At 44.5% G+C, this 23,716-nt stretch overlaps 1 protein-coding gene across 1 annotated transcript in view; it reads left to right on the plus strand.

Annotated features, from left to right (window-relative positions):
* SEZ6L (seizure related 6 homolog like) overlaps window positions 1–23,716 on the plus strand; it is a 779,891-nt gene that overhangs the window by 538,461 nt on the left and 217,714 nt on the right. The window contains exon 6 of the mRNA XM_073672981.1: window positions 4,083–4,268. Within this exon, the coding sequence (XP_073529082.1) occupies window positions 4,083–4,268 (186 nt within the window). The remainder of the gene's footprint in view (window positions 1–4,082; window positions 4,269–23,716) is intronic.

Consider the following 23,716-nt stretch of genomic DNA (forward strand, 5'->3'; position numbering starts at 1 on the left):
TAGAGAGAGAGAGAGAGAGAGAGAGAGAGAGATAGGGTATACATTTATAATTTAAGTAATGAAAAAAAAAATAAATTTGTGGAAAAAAAATTGTTTGTTAGCACCTTATTTTTACTGACTTTAGAGAATGTTATAGCCAGATAATGAATGTCATAAACATAAAACCCCAAAAACTTGCGGTTCTGGCACTGACAACACTGGAGGATAAAGGGTTCATGCTCAAGTTTGATTTTTCTAAAATCTTAAGTGGGCAGTTAATGTACGTTTTTTTTTTGCGTCTCTGTTAACAATTTGCAACAAAACACTTGATGCTTCTGTGATCACGCCCTAATGTTTTAGCACTTTCCACACTACCTGATCCCTCTGTAAGTCGTTTAATAATTTTTTACTTTTCAGAGTCAGTTTAATCTCTTTTTTGGCCCCTTTTGCCTGAGGAATACAAGCAGCCTAATAATTCTGCACACCTTGATGAAAGGTGTTGATGACCTTAGGTCGCACACCTCCTTATTACACAAATACACATCACCTGATCTGTTTCTTCCAATATGCATTCAAGTTTATACAACTCGGTGTTGGAAAATCTGTATAAAAATGAGGATATGGTCAAAATACTTGTAATAATTCTGCACACTTTCATAATAATTAACACACGATAATTATGAACATTTTGGTTTTCAAGTACACTGATTGTAAGAATGAATGAAGTAATTCATAACTACAACTCTTCCTGCAAAAAGCAAGTGCTCACATGGTTATGCAGATGGAAAATAAAAAAGTTTCCTCTTGGAAAAAAGAGATGAAAAAAAACGCCGCTCGCTTACGGTTATCAGGATCGTGGTGGGAGCCTTTACAGTCCCTGCTCACTATATAATGAGCGCACTATAATCACTATCTGACACTTTGATTGTCAGACTGCTGTGCAGTACGTGTGTGCAGTGTGTTTGCAGAGCAGTATTTCAGTCAGTGTGCCTGGACACGACAGGTTCCCTTTAAGAATTTCAATCAGTATTAAGTTAAGTTACCATGACGGATTCTTGGTGGGTCTTTGATGCTGCTTATTTTCACTAAAAATGCAACATCTTACAATTTCAACAAAGTGGATGGGATTTTTAGAGATCTCATGCCCACTATGCTTTTTTATGCTAAGTAAAATGACCTGCGCTACGTGTTTGAAATCCTCAACATGCCAATTCCTGTTGCAGGTACACTGAGCTTTAAGTGCAAATTTTCCCTATAGACTTACATTACACTGTGTGCAGAATTATTAGGCAAGTTGTATTTTAGAGGATTATTTTTATTATTGATCAACAACTATGTTATCAATCAACTCAAAAGACTCATAAATATCCAAGCTTAATATTTTTGGAAGTTGGAGTGGGTTTTTTTTAGATTTGGCTATCTTAGGAGGATATCTGTTTGTGCAGGTAACTATTACTGTGCAGAATTATTAGGCAACTTAATAAAAACCAAGTATAATCCCATCTCACTTGTTTATTTTCACCAGGTAAACCAATATAAGTGCACAAAATTTTGAAATAAACATTTCTGACATGCAAAAACAAAAACAAAAAAAATTAGTGATCAATATAGCCACCTTTCTTTATGATGACACTCAACAGCCTTCCATCCATAGATTCTGTCAGTTGCTTGATCTGTTTTCAATCAACATTGCGTGCAGCAGCCACCACAGCCTCCCAGACACTGTTCCGAGAGGTGTACTGTTTTCCCTCCCTGTAGATCTCACATTTTATGATGGACCACAGGTTCTCTATGGGGTTCAGATCAGGTGAACAAGGGGGCCATGTCATTATTTTTTCTTCTTTTAGACCTTTACTGGCCAGCCACGCTGTGGAGTAGTTGGATACATGTGATGGAGCATTGTCCTGCATGAAAATCATGTTTTTCTTGAACGATACCGACTTCTTCCTGTACCACTGCTTGAAGAAGTTGTTTTCTTCCAGAAACTGGCAGTAGGTCTGGGAGTTGAGCTTCACTCCATCCTCAACCCGTAAAGGTCCCACAAGTTCATCTTTGATGATACCAACCCATACCAGTACCCCACCTCCACCGTGCTGGCGTCTGAGTCAGAGTGGAGCTCTCTGTCCTTTACTGATCCAGCCTCTAGCCCATCCATCTGGCCCATCAAGAGTCACTCTCATTTCATCAGTCCATAAAACCTTTGAAAAATCAGTCTTAAGATATTTCTTGTCCCATTCTTGACGTTTTATCTTATGTTTCTTGTTCAAAGGTGGTCATTTTTCAGCCTTCCTTACCTTGGCCATGTCCCTGAGTATCGCACACCTTGTGCTTTTTGATACTCCAGTAACGTTGCAGCTCTGAAATATGGCAAAACTGGTGGCGAATGGCATCTTGGCAGCTTCACGCTTGATTTTCCTCAATTCATGGGCAGTTATTTTGTGCCTTTTTTGGCCAACACGCTTCTTGCGACCCTGTTGGCTATTTGCCATGAAACGCTTGATTGTTCGGTGATCACACTTCAAAAGTTTGGAAATTTCAAGACTGCTGCATCCCTCTGCAAGACATCTCACAATTTTGGACTTTTCAGAGCCCGTCAAATCTCTCTTCTGACCCATTTTGCCAAAGGAAAGGAAGTTGCCTAATAATTAAGCACACCTTATATAGGGTGTTGATGTCATTAGTCAACACCCCTCCTCATTACAGTGATGCACCAGATTTACTTAATTGGTAGTTGCCTCTCAAGCCTATGCAGCTTGGAGTAGGACAATATGTATAAAAAGTATCAAAGTGATCAAAATACTCATTTGCCTAATAATTCTGCATGCGGTGTAGATGCAGAAAATCCGCAGGTAACAAACACATGTAACCCACACATGACTATCAATAAAGTTTTGTCAAAGCCAAATATCAGGAAGTATCAAAAGCAAATCATATTAGTTTAAAAGATAACAAAAAATGCAGGGTTAACAATTCGATAAGAATGCATGTAAAAGAAATGCGCCAAAAAATGCAATGAAAAAGTGCAAGGGACCTAAGTTAGCTAATAGGTGCAGGAAATCTACAACATCAAAAGCTTACCAAATACACATTGAGGGAGCGTAGCCCAAGTCAGTGTTTGGAGGGACTCTGAAATGCAGCAACAAAGAGTTAAATGTCCTTGGGAGACTCTATCCATAGTCTGGCAAGTGTCCATCCATATCCTGCAATATAAGTTCTCATCTAAACATAATATACTCTATATATTTACCATTAAATATGTGGAGCCATATTGATAGTTACTTTTGAATTAACTCTGAAAAGGTAATGATTAACTATAATATTCCCACCATGTACAAGAGACAATAAAGGGGCATTTATTAGAAAGTTCAAAGCTTTGTAAGCATTTTATTCTTTTAATCATTAGCCCTGAAAAAAATACAGGTTGCTATAAATACAGTCTAAATTCTACAATCATCATCTACATGGCATCTACCGAGATTTCCCTACAGCCCTGCATTGTTATTATAGGGAAGCCATTATAAAGGGAGCCTTTCTAATAATACCCTGATAATAGGGAATCGCTATTTATGTGTTGCATTAATGAAATCATTAATGTGCCTTCGAACATGAACTTTGCTCTAATGAAGGAAACATACAGTCCATGACATTTACTCCAAAATCTATATTAACTACAGCGTAAATATTCACTGGTATTTATTCATTTGTTTATTACAAATTCAATTTTGATTTAGGGTTACTAATAATGCTCATAAATATGAAGCTAAAAGTGCCAGAAGAATGTCAGCCAATTATTATGTTTATTGGGGAAGATACTTTACAACGGACATTAAGCTTTCTGTCCAATGTTCCCCTGTGTGCACAAAGGAGTTAGCTCCTTCATAACTTAATATGAAGCTGTTTACAGTCATTTTCGTACGTAGTAAATGTTATTTTACTGAAATACCTCTGTATGAACCTAGGAATGTTATCATTTAGAAGCAGTGATCCTTTAACGGTATTCGCCCCATAACATAGATATAGGTTTAAACTGCTTGAAAAGTTATTGACATGTAATCAATGGTAAATGCCCTGAAAACCAAATGCAATATATTTTTGTCTTTTAGTTTTTATGCTGAGCTGCACTTTTCCTCGAAGGCCAGATTATGGAGAGGTTACTGTCATGGATCTTCATGCTGGAGGTACAGCCCATTTTCATTGTAATATGGGATATGAGTTGGAAGGGACCAGAAATCTCACATGCATCAATGCTTCAAAGCCACGATGGAGTGATAAAGAGCCTATCTGCATAGGTATGTACTATGGATCCATTGTTAAAATGAAGAAGAAATTCAACAGGAGTGAAATGCAAGGACCAGACATAAACTACTGATGCGCAGAAAGGCGTGCAGCAAGTCTATCTCGTAGTGGAGACGACCGGTGGGGTGACAAGGCGGCGAGACCACTCTGTGCAAAGATACACTACCGTTCAAAAGTTTGGGGTCACCCAGACAATTTTGTATTTTCCATTAAAACTCATACTTTTATTTATCAAATGAGTTGCAAAATGAATAGAAAATATAGTCCAGACATTGACAAGGTTAGAAATAATGATTTTTATTAGAAAGAATAATTTTCTCCTTCAAACTTTGCTTTCGTAAAATAATGCTCCCTTTGCAGCAATTCCAGCATTGCAGACCTTTGGCATTCTAGCTGTTAATTTGCTCAGGTAATCTTGAGAAATTTCACCCCATGCTTCCTGAAGCCCCTCCCACAAGTTGGATTGGCTTGATGGGCACTTTTTGCACACCATACGGTCAAGCTGCTCCCACAACAGATCAATGGGGTTGAGATCTGGTGACTGCGCTGGCCACTCCATTACAGATAGAATACCAGCTGCCTGCTTCTTCCCTAAATAGTTCATTCATAATTTGGAGGTGTGCTTTGGGTCATTGTCCTGATGTAGGATGAAATTGGCTCCAATTAAGCTCTGTCCACAGGGTATGGAATGGCGTTGCAAAATGGAGTGATAGCCTTGCTTATTCAAAATCCAATTTACCTTGTACAAATCTCCCACTTTACCAGCACCCAAGCAACCCCAGACCATCACATTACCTTCACCATGCATGACAGATGGTGTCAGGCACTCTTCCAGCATCTTTTCAGTTGTTCTGCATCTCACAAAAGTTCTTCTGTGTGATCCAAACACCTCAAACTTTGATTCGTCTGTCCATAAAGCTTTTTTCCAATCTTCCTCTGTCCAATATCTGTGTTCTTTTGCCCATATTAATCTTTTCCTTTTATTAGCCAGTCTCAGATATGGCTTTTTTTTTGCCACTTTGCTCTGAAGGCCAGCATCCTGGAGTCGCCTCTTCACTGTAGACCTTGACACTGGCGTTTTGCGTGTACTATTTAATGAAGCTGCCAGTTGAGGAGCTGTGAGGCATCTATTTCTAAAACTAGAGACTCTAATGTACTTGTCTTGTTGCTCAGTTGTGCAGCGGGGCTTCCCACTTCTCTTTCTACTCTGGTTAGAGCCTGTTTGTGCTCTCCTCTAAAGGGAGTAGTACACACCGTTGTAGGAAATCTGCAGTTTCTTGGCAATTTCTCACATGGAATAGCCTTCATTTCTAAGAACAAGAATAGACTGTCAAGTTTCACATGAAAGTTCTCTTTTTCTGGCCATTTTGAGAGTTTCATAGAACAAACAAATGTAATGCTCCAGATTCTCAACTAGCTCAAAGGAAGGTTAATTTTATAGCTTCTCAAATCAGCTAAACCGTTTTCAGCTGGGCTAACATACTTGTGCAAGGGTTTTCTAGGGTTTTCTAAACATCCATTAGCCTTCTTACACAGTTAGAAAACACAATGTACCATTAAAACACTGCAGTGGTGGTTGTTGGAAATGGGCCTTTATACACCTATGTATATATTGCAATAAAAACAAGACGTTTGCAGCTAGAATAGTCATTTACCACATTAACAATGTATAGTGTGTATTTCTGATTCATTTAATGTTAGCTTCATTGAAAAAAATGTGCTTTTCTTTCAAAAATATTGACATTTCTAAATGACCCCAAACTTTTGAACGGTAGTGTATTTCTCATCACTGAGGTTCATTCCATTCTCACTTCTCATGAACCAAAGCATGTACAGTCCAAATTTCAGTATGGTCGACCGTCTCTGAAGTTACAGCAATTTTTCTGGGTAAAATAGCCAGTGAATCACCATGTATAAAGACCTGACCCAATATTACTGCCATACAATGAATATATAATAGTAGATGCTAGTTCTGCAGACCATATAATGGATTACAGTACAGTCATATATAGTGACTCAAAGGTGATGTTCATTCTGATGGGAGTTGTTAATTTTCCTGTCTTTTCAATCTGACCCAGACTGCCATAACTTGTTCTAACCACGATTCATCTGCAGAGTAGAGATTAGTGTTGAGCCACCCCCGTAGTGTTCGGGTACGGTTCGATTCGTCGAACACTGGGATGTTCGTGGAACTGTTCGTCGCACACCTTAGAACACTGTCGAACACCGTCGAACACCGTTAAAACCAATGGCAGGCAAATAAAAACACATAGAAAACACCTTCAAAGGTGTCCAAAAGCTGACAAACTGCTCAAAAGACACTCTCTTTAAAAAAGCCGTCCGGCAATTCAGCACCGGTACCCGACAATTTAGAACAAAAAGAATAGAGCATCACACATAGATTAGATAGATAGAAACATGTCAGTCACATATAAAATAAGTACAGTGACAGTGTTGGTTACTGTACTAGTCATTTAGTGTTAAAGGATTTATTACAAAAAATAATAGTGTTTTCATGCACCGTCCCTTTAAAAAAGCCGGCCGGCAGTTCAGCATAGGTACCCGACAATTTAGAACAGAAAGAATAGAGTATCACACATAGATTAGATAGATAGAAACATGTCAGTCACATATATAATAAGTACAGTGATAGTGTTGATTACTGTACTTGTCATTTAGTGTTAAAATAAAGGATTTCTTAAAAAAAATTGGCGTGGGGTTCCCCGTAATTTTAGTCTCTAGCGGAGGTTAAGCAGACGGCTGGGGCAGATGTTTGAAGCTTGGGAAGGGGGTAATACCCACGGAGCTTCCCAGGCTACTAATATCAGCCCCCAGCTGAATACCTAGCCTTTACTAGCTATTAAAATGGGGGATCCCCAAAAAAAATGACGTGGGGTCCCCCCTATTTTAATAGCTAGCAAAGGCTAGGCAGACAGCTGGGGGCTGATATTAATAGCCCAGGAAGGGTGCCATGATTATTGGCCCCCTTCCAGGCTAGAAACACCATCCGTCAGCCGCCCCAGAAATGGCGCATCCATAGGATGCGCCAATGCTGGCACTTAGCCTCGCTCTTCCCACTGCCCTGTAGCGGAGGCAGTGGGGTAATAGGGCTGGGGTTGATGTCAGCTTATAATGCCAGCTGACATCAAGCCCAGGTTAGTAATGGAGAGGCGTCTATAAGACACCCCCATTACTAGCCCCATAGTCAAAGTTAAAAAAAAAACACAACACCCAGAATAAAGTCCTTTAATTGAAATAAACAAACAATTCTTTAATTTTCTAAATTAAACCATACTTACCATCACGCCCATTGCAGTTGAAGCCAACGATCTCCTGCAATAAAAATAAAATAATAAACCAACATCATCCTTACGTTTCCATGGCTCCCAGGACGACTCCAGCTCTTCTACATTGACATGACAGGCTGGATCGCAGCCGAATGCTGCCATCCAGCTTGCCATGCCGCAGACACTGAGAAGCGCAGGCATGCTTGCGGTCCTCAGTGTCTGGCTGTGACGGCATCCAGATGAGCCGAGTTCATGTCCAATGAACTCAGCTCACCTCATGCACGTCACTGACAGCGTGGGAGAATTCTCCTGAGCATGCGGTGAGCGCAGGAGAATTCTCTCACGCTCACGGCAAGCGCAGGAGAATTTTCCCATGCTGTCAGTGACGTGCATGAGGTGAGCTGAGTTCATTGGACATGAACTCGGCTCATCTGGATGCCGTCACAGCCAGACACTGAGAAGCGCAAGCATGCATGTGCTTCTCAGTGTCTGCGGCATGGCAAGCTGGATGGCAGCTTTCGGCTGCGATCCAGGATGTCATGTGAATATAGCAGAGCTGGAGCCGTCCTGGGAACCATGGAAAGGTAAGGATGATGTTGGTTTATTATTTTACTTTTATTGCAGAAGACATTTTCTTCAGCTGGAATGGGCGTGATGGTAAGTATGGTTTAATTTAGAACATTAAAAAATTGTGTGTTTATTTCAATTAAAGGACTTTATTCTGGGTGTTGTGTTTTTTTAAAATCCTTTACTAGAAATTCATGGCGGTCATGTCTAATATTGGCGTGACCCCACTAATTTTGGGCTTAGGGCCAGCTGATAATACCAAGCTGGCCCTAACCCCTTTATTACCCAGTGAGCCACCGCACCAGGGCCCTGGATGAGTTGGGTACAGCACCAGAAGATGGCGCTTCTATGAATGCGCCATTTTCTGGGGTGGCTGCGGACTGCATTTTGCAGTGGGGGGGGCCCAGAAAGCTTGGGCCTCCCTGCGCTTCGGATTCCAGCCCCCAGCTGCCTAGTTGTACCTGGCTGGACACAAAAATAGGGCGAAGCCCCACATATTTTTTTTTTTTATTATTTCATGAAATTCATGAAATAATTTAAAAAAAATGGGCTTCCCTATATTGTTGTGTCCGGCCAGGTACAAATAGGCAGCTGGTGGTTGGGGGCAGCCCGTTCCTGCCTGCTGTACCTGGCTGGACACAAAAATAGGGCGAAGCCCCACATCAATTTTTTTTTTAATTATTTCATGAATTTCATGACATAATTAAAAAAAGATACGTGGGGCTTCGCCCTATTTTTGTGTCCGGCCAGGTACAACCAGGCAGCTGGGGGCTGAAATCCGAAGCACAGGGAGGCCCAAACTTTCTGGCCCCCCCCCCCCCCCCGCTGCAAATTGCAGTCCACAGCCACCCCAGAAAATGGCGCCTTCATAGAAGCGCCATCTTCTGGTGCTGTACCCAACTCATCCAGGGCCCTGGTGCGGTGGCTCACTGGGTAATAAAGGGGTTAGGGCCAGCTTGGTATTATCAGCTGGCCCTAAGCCCAAAATTCATGGGGTCACGCCAATATTAGACATGACCGCCATGAATTTCTAGTAAAGGATTTAAAAAAAACACAACACCCAGAATAAAGTCCTTTAATTGAAATAAACACACAATTTTTTAATGTTCTAAATTAAACCATGCTTACCATCACACCAATTCCAGCTGAAGCCAACAATCTCCTGCAATAAAAGTAAAATAATAAACCAACCTCATCCTTACCTTTCCATGGTTCTCAGGACGGCTCCAGCTCTGCTACATTCACATGACAGGCTGGATCGCAGCCAAAAGCTGCCATCCAGCTTGCCATGCCGCAGACACTGAGAAGCGCAGGCATTCTTGCGCTCCTCAGTGTCTCGCTGTGACGGCATCCAGATGAGCCGAGTTCATGTCAAATGAACTCAGCTCACCTCATGCACGTCACTGACAGCGTGGGAGAATTCTCCTGCGCTTGCGGTGAGCATGAGAGAATTCTCCTTTCGCCGGCTTTTTTAAAGAGAGTATCTTCTGAGCAGTTTGTCAGCTTTTGGACACCTTTGAAGGTGTTTTCTATGTGTTTTTGTTTGCCTGCCATTGGTTTTAACGGTGTTCAACGGTGTTCGTCAGTGTTCTAAGGTGTTCAACGAACAGTTCCATGAACATCCCGGTGTTCAACGAACAGAACCGAACCGGGGGTGTCTCAACACTACTGCAGAGTTTGCAACACCTATGCCAAAATGCTGTCATCTTGTGCATTCTCCACTGTTCTGTAGGATGCAAACCTATAATGACCTGTGTCCTATGAAAAGGAGAGAAGTAGGGCAGGGAGACCATGACTCCCGATTCTACCATAGGTTTCACCAATATTAGCATATGCAGATACATTTCAGAATGGCACTCACTCTAGGATTCCGGTGGCCCCACTAAGTAAGTGGGTCTAGAGTGACTGTCCCACTGTTTCCACTTACCCCGCAGACTTTGCCACTGTCTAATGGACCTTCATGTATCTCAGCTTTAAATTGTCACTGAGTTATTTTCCTGCTAAAATCTATTTAAAGAAAAAATGTGACATTCCTTTGCATGGAATATTACAGAAATATTCTCCACTAGAAGTTTGTATTTATAAGAGTAAAATATCTCTGTTATATGGTGTTGTTATATAGAGGCATCATATGGCAGCACATAGAGAGCCTATGCACATTAAGTCCACTCCTAACCTGTGATACAGTATGTGCAGTTATTCACGTATCTACTAGAGATGAGCGGTGTTCGACTCGAACTGTTCGCCAATCTCAAATTTGAGCTGTTTTGGGCGGTGTTCGAGCCGTTCGGCGAACACGAACGATTTGAAAAAAATTCGGCTGTTCGAGGTTATGTTCGATAACTGTTCGTGCACCAAAATCATAACAGGATTTTTTCTCAGTAATGCTGAAAATTAATGTTAACACGCAGTTTGAGTGTACAGCGGGGCTGGGGGAGGGGCAGGGGATGGATCTCTGCAGGAATAATGAAGATCTCCATTTTTTTTTCTCTTTCCCACATTTACAGTGGGGAGGTGCAGACTGTCAGCCTATCAGCAGCGCACACACGGAGCGAACTGCTTTTTTTCACACAAGCAAAGGCATGTGTCATTGGCAGTGTATGTCACATGTCCTTGCCCTATAAGACCCAGACATTTTCTCCGTCGCCACCATTTTCTCACTGCTGCAGCTGCGTGTTAGACGGCACCGCTGTTGCTGTGTGCGCTATACTTTGTTAATTTCAAGCCAATTTTCGCACAAATCTACAGATAGCTTGGGAGTAGGGAAGAGTTGTGATTGCAGTCCTTTTAAGGACTAGGTTACATCATTTCCTACGACTTTTATCAGGCAGGTCTGTGCTCTTAAATAGATAGGTTGTGGGAGTAAAGACTAATTGTAATTGCAGTCCTTTTCAGGGCTAGGTTACATCAGGTTGTGGGAGTAAAGACTAATTGTAATTGCAGTCCTTTTCAGGGCTAGGTTACATCAGTTCCTATCACTTTTATCAGGCAGGTCTGTGCTCTTAAATAGATAGGTTGGGAGTAAAGACTAATTGTAATTGCAGTCCTTTTCAGGGCTAGGTTACATCAGTTCCTATCACTTTTTGCCAGGCAGCTCTGTGCCAGTACTGTGCAAGTTTTTTTCACATCATTTGGCTAAATCTAGCAAAGCAAACCCTTTCTGGCCTATTGCAGAGTGTGTTAGTCAGTGGAGTATCCTATCTGTGTTGCAAGCTACACCACCTGTGTATAGAATACAATTTTTTTTACTGCACCTAGTGAAGTAAAACCTTTTCGGCATAGCATCATTCTATTAGTCCATCTATACTAACTAGAGATGAGCGTTGTTCTACTCGAACTGTTCGCCAATCTCAAATTCGAGCTGTTTTGGGCGGTGTTCGAGCCGGTCGGCGAACACGAACAATTTGAGAAAAATTCGGCTGTTCGAGGTTATGTTCGATAACTGTTCGTGCACCAAAATCATAACTGGATTTTTTCTCAGTAATGATGAAAATTAATGTTAATACGCAGTTTGAGTGTACAGCGGGGCGGGGGGAGGGGCAGGGGATGGATCTCTGCAGAAACAATGAAGATCTCCATTTTTTTTTCTCTTTCCCGCATTTGCAGTGGGGAGGTGCAATCTGTCAGCCTATCAGCAGCGCACACATGGAGCGAAGTGCTTTTTTTCACACAAGCAAGGGCATGTGTGATTGGCAGTGTATGTCACATGTCCTTGCCCTATAAGACCAAGCCATTTTCCCCGTCGCCACCATTTTCTCACTGCTGCAGCTGCGTGTTAGACGGCACCGCTGTTGCTGTGTGTGCTATACCTTGTTAATTTCAAGCCAATTTTCTCTGAAATCTACAGATAGCTTGGGAGTAGGGAATAGTTGTGATTGCAGTCCTTTTAAGGACTAGGTTACAGCATTTCCTACGACTTTTATCAGGGAGGTCTGTGCTCTTAAATAGATAGGTTGTGGGAGTAAAGACTAATTGTAATTGGAGTCCTTTTCAGGACTAGGTTACATGAGTTCCTATCAGTTTTTGCCAGGCAGGTCTGTGCCAGTGCTGTGCAAGTTTTTTTCACAGCATTTGGCTGAATCTAGCAAAGCTAATCCTTTTTGGCCTATTGTAGAGTGTGTTAGTCAGTGGAGTAGCCTATCTGTGTTGCAAGATATAACACCTGTGTATAGAATACCAATTTTTTTACTGCACCTAGTGAAGTAAAATCTTTTGGGCATAGCATCATTCTATTAGTCCATCTATACTGACCTCCATCAGGTTGCAAACTGAATATAATTTTTTTCTGCATCTAGCTCTGAAAAAATATTTGGGCTTCTAGCGGTGTGTGGGACTTGGTCTATTAGTCCATCTATACTGACCTCCATCAGGTTGCAAATTAAAAATATTTTTTTTCTGCATCTAGCTCTGAAAAAATATTTGGGCTTCTAGCGGTGTGTGGGACTTGGTCTATTAGTCCATCTATACTGACCTCCATCAGGTTGCAAATTAAAAATAATTTTTTTCTGCATCTAGCTCTGAAAAAATATTTGGGCTTCTAGCAGTGTGTGGGACTTGGTCTATTAGTCCATCTATACTGACCTACATCAGGTTGCAAATTAAAAATAATTTTTTTCTGCATCTAGCTCTGAAAAAATATTTGGGCTTCTAGCGGTGTGTGGGACTTGGTCTATTAGTCCATCTATACTGACCTCCATCAGGTTGCAAATTAAAAATAATTTTTTTCTGCATCTAGCTCTGAAAAAATATTTGGGCTTCTAGCAGTGTGTGGGACTTGGTCTATTAGTCCATCTATACTGACCTCCATCAGGTTGCAAATTAAAAATATTTTTTTTCTGCATCTAGCTCTGAAAAAATATTTGGGCTTCTAGCGGTGTGTGGGACTTGGTCTATTAGTCCATCTATACTGACCTCCATCAGGTTGCAAATTAAAAATAATTTTTTTCTTCATTTATCTCTGAAAAAATATTTGGGCTTCTAGCAGCGTGTGGGACTTGTTCTATTAGTCCATCTATACTGACCTCCATCAGGTTGCAAATTAAAAATAATTTTTTTCTGCATCTAGCTCTGAAAAAATATTTGGGCTTCTAGCAGTGTGTGGGACTTGGTCTATTAGTCCATCTATACTGACCTCCATCAGGTTGCAAATTAAAAATAATTTTTTTCTGCATCTAGCTCTGAAAAAATATTTGGGCTTCTAGCAGTGTGTGGGACTTGGTCTATTAGTCCATCTATACTGACCTCCATCAGGTTGCAAATTGAATAAAAAAAATTTCTGCATCTAGCTCTGAAAAAATATTTGGGCTTCTAGCGGTGTGTGGGACTTGGTCTATTAGTCCATCTATACTGACCTCCATCAGGTTGCAAATTAAAAATAATTTTTTTCTTCATTTAGCTCTGAAAAAATATTTGGGCTTCTAGCAGTGTGTGGGACTTGTTCTATTAGTCCTTCTATACTGACCTCCAGCAGGTTGCAAATTGAATATAATTTTTTTCTGCATCTAGCTCTGAAAAAATATTTGGGCTTCTAGCGGTGTGTGGGACTTGGTCTACTAGTCCATCTATACTGACCTCCATCAGGTTGCAAATTAAAAATAATTTTTTTCTGCATCTAGCTCTGAAAAAATATTTGGGCTTCTAGCGGTGTGTGGGACTTGGTCTATTAGTCCATCTATACTGACCTCCATCAGGTTGCAAATTAAAAATAATTTTTTTCTGCATCTAACCTAGCCAATAGTTTTGGCCTAATACCACAGTTTGGCCACTCAGCTCTGCTCGGTTCCCATCCATTGTTTTTTTGTGCAAACAACTCCAGAGTTGTGAATTAGTTAACCACCAAAATGAGTGGAAAAAGGCCTGCTGCTGGTGGAAAGGGGAATAGGCGTGTTGGGAAGGGGAAAAAAGGTTGTGTCCTTGGGGTAGGTGCAGAAGAAAGACCATCTTCCAGCCAAACTAAAATGTCTACTTCTTTTAGCGGACAATGTGATAAGATCCCTTTCTTACGGCCACGCCAATCGCTACAAATTCCAGATGAGGCACAAAAACAGCAGGTGCTTCAACGGATATCAAGTGCTCCTTTAAGTGGGCTCTCCTCCACATCAACTTCAACATCACAAATACTCCAGTCCTCAAAGGTGTCACCCAAATCGCACTTGCTTCCTCACAGCTCCCAAATCTCCAGCTGCCCGTCTGAGTATGAGGTAGAACAGATGGTTGAGTCTGCAGAGCTGTTTACTCATACTATAGCCTGGGAATCAGAGGTCGACTCCAGCGCTTCTGTGAATCCAGACGAGGAAATGATCTCCACTGATGCCCAGAATCTTTATGAGTCGGATCCAGGACCAGACGCAGAAGGTTCTGACCATAATGTAGACCCTCATTCCCAAACTGTAACTCCTGTTGGTGGAGACAATGAGGAAGACGATGATAAGACTCAAATACCTGATTGGAGCGACAACTTTAGTTTTTTGTCAGGGCAGGAACAGGTTGGCTCTGAGGACGACGGGTGTGATAACGCACAGGGTGATGATGATGAGGTCGGAGATCCCACTTACTGTCAACCCACAGTCAGCCAAGAGATGAGGTCAGCAGAGGATATGGAGGAAGATGCTAGTGACGACGAGGTCAGGTTGCGCCTTCCTGGACAGAGACGTAGTACTGGAAGCACGTCAACAACTGCATCCTCAAACACAACTCTGCCTCTCACCACAAGTCGTGGTGGCTCTTCAGGTCGCATGGGTGCTAAGCCTTGCATAGCCTGGGCATTTTTTCAGATCGATAAAGATGACCCAACTCGTGTTATCTGTAACATTTGTCAGCAAAAGCTAAGTAGAGGCCAAAAAATACATAGTTTGAGTACTTCATGCATGAACCGGCACATGGACATGAAGCATAAGTTGCAGTGGGAAGCTCAGTGTGCTACAATGCGGTCTAGCCGGCCGGGCCAACCACCGTCTGCCATATCTTGTGCATCCGCGGCCTCTTCATCCTCTGTGACTGGGGGGACAGCAGTCACACCTGTTTTGGGGCGCAGACCTGCCACCTCTTTACCCGCAACAGCCAGCGTGATTGGCAGGTCATCATTTTCTTTGGAGGTGGTAACACCAGCTGGTCTTGAGCGCTGTCCGACATCGATAGCACCACCTTTGGATCAAGGCAACCTAACATGTCCGCCTGCATCTTCCTCACAGACCGGCAGTTTGCCGGGGACACCCTTATCAACCCCGTCTAAGCACAATAGCCAGCCCTCGGTCCCTCAGATGTGGACAAGTAAAAGACCATTTCCTCCTAGCCATGAGAAAGCTAAGAGGTTGAATTTCACCATCTGCAAGCTCTTGGCTACAGAAATGCTGCCTTTCCGCCTGGTGGACACAGAGGATTTTCGAGACCTTATGTCCGTCGCAGTGCCCCAGTACCAGATGCCCAGTCGGCACTACTTCTCAAAGAAAGGTGTGCCTGCGCTCCACCAGCATGTCGCACACAACATCACCGCTTCTTTGAGAAACTCTGTGTGTGACAGGGTGCATTTCACCACAGACACTTGGACGAGTAGGCATGGACAGGGGCGTTACATGTCGCTGACTGGGCACTGGGTAACTATGGTGACAGCAGGACAAGGGGCTGCTGTCCAAGTCTTGCCGTCCCCACGAGTTGTGCGTCAATCCTCTTTATGTCATTTTTCCACCACTGCTTCTGCCTCCTCAACCTCCTCTCGGTCTTCCACCTGCACCCAAAGCCTGTCTGGTCATGCCACAAGCTTTCTAACTGCGCAGAAGGGATCCTGCACACCTCCTTACTATGCTGGCAGTAGGGCTCAACGTCATCAGGCGGTTTTTACATTGAAATGTCTGGGAAATGTGAGTCACACAGCTGAGGAGTTGTGGTCAGCTCTGGAGAACCAATTTCATGAATGGTTGTCTCCACTGGACCTGAAACCAGGGAAGGCCGTGTGCGACAATGCTGCAAACCTGGGTGCGGCCCTTCGCCGGGGCAATGTCACACACGTGCCTTGTATGGCTCACGTGTTGAACCTGGTTGTCCAGCAATTTTTAGCCCACTATCCCAGACTAGATGGCCTTCTGCAGAGGGCACGGTCGCTGTGTGCTCACTTCCGCCGTTCGCATCCCGCAGCTCAGCAACTTACATCTCTACAGAAGTCGTTGGGCCTGCCACTTCACCGGCTAAAATGCGATGTGCCTACCCGGTGGAATTCAACTCTGCACATGTTGCAGCGACTGTGGCAGCACCGACAAGCCCTGGTGCAATACGTTCTGACGTATAGCCTGGGCCAACGAGATTCAGAGGTGGGGCAAATCACGCTGGAGGAGTGGTCTCAGATCAGGGACCTATGCACCCTTCTGCACAGTTTTGAAATGGCGACGAAGATGTTTAGTGCTGACGATGCCATTATCAGCATGACTATTCCGGTGATTTACATGCTGGAGCACATGTTAAACAGAATTCGGAGTCAGGTGGTGGCACAAGAGGAGGTGGAGGAAGTAGAGGAGGAGGAGTTGTATGCGGAAGGGCTAACATCTGCAAGGTCCAGACGGTCGGCAGCACCAAGGCGGCAGGCATGTGAGGGTGGGGGAGATGGTTTTACCAGGGCGCATGGTAGCAGCCAAACTAGTGAGGAAGGTGCAGGAGCCCAGGAAGAAGTGGAGGACGAACTGATGGAAGACTCATCAGATGAGGGAGACCTTGATCACATTTCTGTTGTGCGAGGTTGGGGGGAGAGGACAGAGGAAGGAAGCATGATTGTTACCTCGCCACCAACACAACAGGGACTTGGTGCTCCTGGATGCGCAACACACATGAGTGCCTTCTTGCTGCACTACCTGCAACATGACCCTCGAATTGTGAGAATTAGAAATAATCCTGACTACTGGGTTGCCACACTGTTAGATCCCCGGTACAAAAGTAAATTTGCAGAAATTATTCCTGCCATAGAAAGGGATGCACGCATGCAGGAGTATCAGCAGAGACTGTTGCAGAATCTTACATGTGCTTTTCCACAAAATACCAGTGGTGCACGTAGTGAATCTCACAGTTCCAACTTGCCAACCGTGGGACCGTCAAGTGTTCAGCACTCAAACCGTGACAGAACCACAGTATCTGCTGGTAACATCAATTTTGCGGAATCATTTCACCACTTTTTTAGCCCATCCTTTGCAAGGCCACAGGAGACAAGAAGTCTGACACATAGTCAACGCCTAGAGACGATGGTACAGGAGTATCTCCAAGTAAACATTGAAGCCACGACTGTGTCACTGGACCCTTGCTCTTTTTGGGCTTCCAATCTGGATAAATGGCCGGAGCTAGCCACTTACGCCTTGGAGATCTTGTCATGCCCCGCAGCCAGCGTTCTGTCTGAACGTGTGTTCAGCGCTGCTGGTGGTGTGCTGACAGATAAGCGCACGCGGCTCTCCACTGATAATGTAGACAGACTCACGTTCATAAAGATGAACAAATCATGGATCCGAAACGACTTTTCTACCCCTGTGTCATCCTGGGGAGAGTAAAAGCTTGATGATTGGTTAAAATCACCCTACCAACCGTTTTAAGCTTTCAAATTACTAATCATGTTTATCTGTATCTTGACTGGAAAATAATTTGGGCTTTGTAGCAGTGTGCAGCACTGATCCTATTAGGCCATCTATACTAAAGCTTCACCAGATTTAAAATTAAAAATAATTTTTAGCTGCATCTAGCCCGGAAAATAATTTTGGGGCTCCGAGATGCGCAAGGCACATAAGTGCCTTCTTGCTGCACTACCTGCAGCATGACCCTCATATTGTCAGAATTCGAAGTAATCATGACTACTGGGTTGCCACACTCTTAGATCCCCCAAACTTTTCGATCAACCTTTTCATTTTAATAAAGACCAAAAAAATGGTCATTTTTGAAATTATAAGCATTAGCAGGTTGTTAGAAACTGAAATCAAACAGTTTTCAACTCAAAACTTTATTCTAGGTGATGTTACATTTTCACATAGGACCCCTTGTTCGAAAGGAGCTTCTGAACTCTCTCGTCCATTGAATTTGTCAGGTTTTGGATGGTTTCTGCTTCAATTGTTTTGCATGAGGACAGAATACCCTCCCAGAGCTGTTGCTTAGATGTGAACTGCCTCCCGCCATCATAGACACTCCTTTTAATGATGCTCCAAAGGTTCTGAATGGGGTAGAGGTCAGGGGAGCATGGGGGTCACACCATAAGTTTGTCCCCTTTTATGCCCATATCAGCCAGAGATGCAGATGTTTTATGTGCAGCATGAGATGGTGCATTATCATGCAGAAAAATGATCTTGCTGTGAAATACACGGTTCTTCTTCTTGAACCATGGCAGGAAGTGCTGTTTGAGAAAATCCACATACATTATGGAGTTCATCTTTAGCGCCTTCAGGGATCCTAAAGGGGCCGACAATCTCTCTCCCCATGATTCCAGCCCAAAACATTACTCCACCTCCTCCTTGTTGGCGCTGTAGCCGTGTTTGCGTGGGGTGTCCATCAACCAGCCATCCTCCACTCCATCCATCTGGACCATCGAGCGCTGCACGGCACTCATCCGTGAACAAAACAGTTTTGAAATCAGTCTTCATGTAATGTTTGGCCCACTGGAGCCGTTTCTGCTTGTGTGAAGTGGATAGAGGAGGTCGACAGGATGGCGCATGCACAGCTGCAAACCTCTGAAGGACCCTGCATCTTGTTGTTCGGGTGACATTGGAGGCACAAGCAGCTTCAAAAACTTGTCTGCTGCTATGACAAGGCTTTTTTGCCGCTGCTCTTTCAACCTGACGTAATTGCCTGTAGGAAAGAGTCCTCAATTTGCCCTTATCAGCACGCACACGTGTGTACTGTGAATCAGCTACATACTTCTTGATTGCCAAGACACTTCATCCTGATCATCGCACAATGTTGATTGTAGTCATGCCTTGACCTAAACACTCCACAATTTGTTGCTTCTCAGCAGCCGACACATCCTTTTTCTTTCCCATTTTGGCAGAAAATGTAGGCTGCTTAATAATGTGAGAGAGCCTTCTTAAGTAGTCTTGCCTTTCATTGGACACACCTGCCAAACTAATTAGCACAGGTGTCTGCAATTGCTTACAGTGATATAAAGAGCCCTGACACACATCACCATCAATGAGTTTAACTGACAAACAAACAAATTCTTCCCTTATCACTCCTAAACACTTTTTGTATAATAATTTGGAACGCAGTGTACATGTGCTTTTCCACAAAACACCAGTGGTTCACGTAGTGAATCTTACAGTTCTAACTTGCCAACCGTGGTCTGTATGGAGTTGTTCAATAAAGGGCCCAAAATTAAGATAACATAGATGGGAGAGGTCTCTATGAATAGGAATTCCTAAGTATTTGATACCCTGTGAGGGCCAGGCAAAGGGAAAGTTGGACTGGATGGAATCCTATATGGATTTGGGGAGGGAGACATCGAGGGCCTCAGACTTCGCTGCATTGATTTTAAAATTTTACCATGTAACAAAGTGATCTATTTCAGCCATAACAGCATGGATGGATATATGTGATTGAGTGATATATACTAGGACATCATCAGCAAATAGAGAGCACTTGTACTCGGTGCCTCCCACCTCAATCCACCTAATATTGGGGTTATGGCGAATTGATGAGAGCAGGTGCTCCGTCACTAGGATGTATAAGAGAGGGGACAGAGGACATCACTGCCTTGTCCCATTGGTGATTGTGAAAGGTGATGAAAATGTTCTGACGCACCCCCTGGGCCTTGGGACACCCGGAGCCGGACCCTTTTTGGTGGATGCTGGTGGTTGTAGTCTTCGTGGCGGCGACCCAGTTCCGTGGCTCAGGGCGGTCAAACCAGTGGCGGAACTATTTATGTGGTTTTGATGTTTAAATGTCCGACTACGCCACCCGTGGATTGCGGTCAGAGTGAACCGCCGCTACAGGGCAGACCACTGAGGCTGGTGTTGTGGGTGCAGCAGAGCGTAGCATAACTCCCCACGGGAGGAGTATAGCCTCAGGGCAGTGTATGCGGAGGATGGGGGTGATGGTGCGGGGCAGCAGCAGTAACGACACGGAGTCAGTGATGCAGTTCAGGGCCTTTACTCACAGTTCTTATTATCCAGACCACGTCTGCAGGTAACGGCTGCCCACGTCGTACTGTGCTCACCAGGTGAGGGGCTCAGACAACTCCCAGATAACTTTGGAGCACTTCACAGGACCCCCTTTGTGTGTCCTTTGTCTGGCCTTTCTTACCAACACTTCTGTCCGGCTGCCTCGGGCCTCCTCTTGGTAAACTTGGCGCCAGTTTCCCTGACCCTATGTGGTGCCTTCCTAGCGGGTGTAGCGAGGGGCTGCGCCACATAAAATGTCAGAGCCTCCGGTTTCTAGCTGAGGGTCGTTTCCTGCCTCCACTAGTTCGGGGACCGGTCTCCCCCTTTGGCCTGACCCCTCCACGCAGGTGGATTCGGGCGTGCGGTGGCGACTCGCCCGTCCGCACCCCTGGGATCCCTTCATTCCTCGTTCCTGGAGCCTTCTCCGCTCCTCTTCCTTCCTTCTCCCTCTTCCAGGCCTGGGCCTCTGTTACTAGGCCCGCCTCCGGAGCAGAGCTCATGCAGAGCCCCTGCTCCCTGCCACTTCTGCTCAGACTTCTCTGCACTGAACTAAGATGGTGCCCACCTTTTATACTCCCTTCTCAATGCACCCAGGAACTGCTTCCTCCCTGCTCCTGCACTACAGGGTTCCCCTTCCTCAGTGTTCCCTCCCCCCACTCCAGCCAGGGACAGGGACTGTCGTGCCCATCTCAGGGGCATATTGGTCGCCCTGCCCCACGGCAATGTGGTGTAATGCATGCAGGTGTCGGGTCCTGATCCACACTCCATCCTTACCTGAGAGTGAGATATCACACCTCTGGGTGAGGTGCAATACGTCTTTAGCAACCGAGCCCTCAGGGTGCTACAGTTCCATTTATCTTCAGCCTAGGTGACGTATTGCGATACAGGGCCGTGATTTTGGCTATAAAAGGGTCCCCTAGACCCCTACCCCAAGCTTTTTAAGAGAATCATATATGGCGTGCCAGGAGACTCTATGGAATGCTTTCTCAGCATCCAACGAGAGTATCTAATTACAAATTTTTAACTGCATCTAGCCCAGGAAATACTTTGTGCCTAGTAGCAGTGTCTGCTAGTAAGCGGATTATCCCGGCTGTTAAGCAAGCTGCACCACCTGTAGTTTAGACACTTAATTTTTTCAAAGGAAATGCTTCGGGACCATGGGATACTTAGTGAAGACCATCAGGAGGCACCCCAAGGCATAGGGGCTGGGACTGGCAGTAGGATGCCTTGCGGTGGACAGCCGAGCTCGATCCTTATAAAAGCTTTTTAACTGCAGCAGCTTTAGTGGACGCTACTGGAGCTGGAATTACCGCGGCTGCTGGCATGAGACTTGCCCTCCAATAGATCCTTGTAAATGGATTTAAAGTGTATTCATTCAAATTAGAGAGACAATTTAAATTAAAAAGCTTAGAGCTGCCTCCACCACAAGGGGGCTCGCTCGACCCACCAGCGGACAGGCACCAGTATTGGGAGAGGGGGGCTGGCCGTCAGGGTTCACCGCGGCTCTGGCACAAACCCGGCGACACGGAGGTGGCACGGGCAGGAGCGGACTGGCCGTGTCGGCTTCTCACTTTTTGGATTTTAGAAGGGCATGACATGCCTATATCTGTGTCTCCCCCTCCTTTTACTCCTCCACCTCTTTTATTTTCGCATGACTATATGTACTTGTCACTTTTCCATGTGTTAGTTATGTCTTCTGAGCAGTTTGTCAGCTTTTGGACACCTTTGAAGGTGTTTTCTATGTGTTTCTATGTGTTTTTGTTTGCCTGCCATTGGTTTTAACGGTGTTCGAAGGTGTTCGACGAACAGTTCGACGAACAATTCGGCGAACACATGGGTGTTCGACGAACCGAACCGAACTCGAACACTACGGGGGTGGCTCAACACTAATACTAACCTCCACCAGGTTGCAAATTCAATATAATATTTTTCTGCATCGAGCTCTGAAAAAATATTTAGGCTTCTAACAGTGTTTGGGACTTGTTCTATTAGTCCATCTATACTAACCTCCATCAGGTTGCAAATTCAATATATTTTTTTTCTGCATCTAGCTCTGAAAAAATATTTAGGCTTCTAGCAGTGTGTGGGACTTGTTCTATTAGTCCATCTATACTGACCTCCATCGGGTTGCAAATTCAATATAATTTTTTTCTGCATCTAGCTCTGAATAAATATTTCAGCTTCTAGCAGTGTGTGGGACTTGTTCTATTAGTCCATCTATACTGACCTCCATCAGGTTGCAAATTCAATATAATTTTTTTCTGCATCTAGCTCTGAAAAAATATTTAGGCTTCTAGCAGTGTGTGGGGCTTGGTCTATTAGTCCATCTATACTAACCTCCTGTAGCATACCTGGCAGCGTTCTTGCATGGTGTTCCATCTCTCATCATGCAAGATCGCAAACTTCATCTCCCGCCCAGCTTCCTGGTCTGGCTTCTTTCCTTGTGCTCTGCTCTGCTCCACTTTGGCTGCATAGGGCGACACCCGCTGAACTTCCTGTTTCTTGTACCTGCTGCGGACACGCCCCTGTTGCACCTTCAGCCTATTGCTGTCCATCTTTGGGTATTTATACCACCTTCTTCCTCAAGATGGCGCCTGAGCATTGTTTCTTGTCAGTTGGCTTTTTGTCTCTGACATGCCAGGTCCTATCCTGTTTTCCTGCCTGTTTTCCAGTTCTGTGTCTGAACTGTGGTCTGTTCTTGTGAACACGCTTCTTGCCTGTTCTTTCGCCTTCTAGGGGCCGTATTCCTAGATCTGCCTGTCTGTGCCTTGCGGTATCTGTTCCCGTCTGAACAGAGTCCTGTTTGTGTCTCTGCCTTGCGGTATCTGTTCCCGTCTGAACAGAGTCCTGTTTGTGTCCCTGCCTTGCGGTATCTGTTCCCGTCTGAACAGAGTCCTGTTTGTGTTCCTGCCTTGCTGTCTCTGTTCCCGTTCCTCTGTTCCCTGTTGTCTGTGCCTCATTTCTACTTTAACCTTGTCTCCCTTTTCCCTCTATGTCTGTTTTCTGCTTCTTTCTGCAGAGTCTGAACCCGCTCCTAAATTCCTTCTCGTCGTCTCTGTACCTCTGTTGTGAATTTAGTGTACGCTCGCTACTTCTATGTAAGTACTGTGCGTGCTTCTGGTTCTGCCTTTCCTTCTCCGTCTGTTCTTTGTGAACAGAGTCCTATCCCCTTGCCTTGTTTACCGCTCTGCGGTGTCCGCTCTGCTCCTGCTTAGCTTGCCGCTCTTGCGGTTTCTGCTCTGCTCCTGCCTTGTTTACCGCTCTGCGGTGTCCGCTCTGCTCCTGCTTAGCTTGCCGCTCTTGCGGTTTCTGCTCTGCTCCTGCCTTGTTTACCGCTCTGCGGTGTCTGCTCTGCTCCTGCTTAGCTTGCTGCTCTTGCGGTTTCTGCTCTGCTCCTGCCTTGTTTACCGCTCTGCGATGTCCGCTCTGCTCCTGCTTAGCTTGCCGCTCTTGCGGTTTCTGCTCTGCTCCTGCCTT

Source organism: Phyllobates terribilis, unplaced genomic scaffold (genome assembly GCF_046119375.1).
Source record: "Phyllobates terribilis strain yellow unplaced genomic scaffold, ASM4611937v1 Scaffold_1__5_contigs__length_1240528914, whole genome shotgun sequence".
NCBI classification, from domain to species: domain Eukaryota; kingdom Metazoa; phylum Chordata; class Amphibia; order Anura; family Dendrobatidae; genus Phyllobates; species Phyllobates terribilis.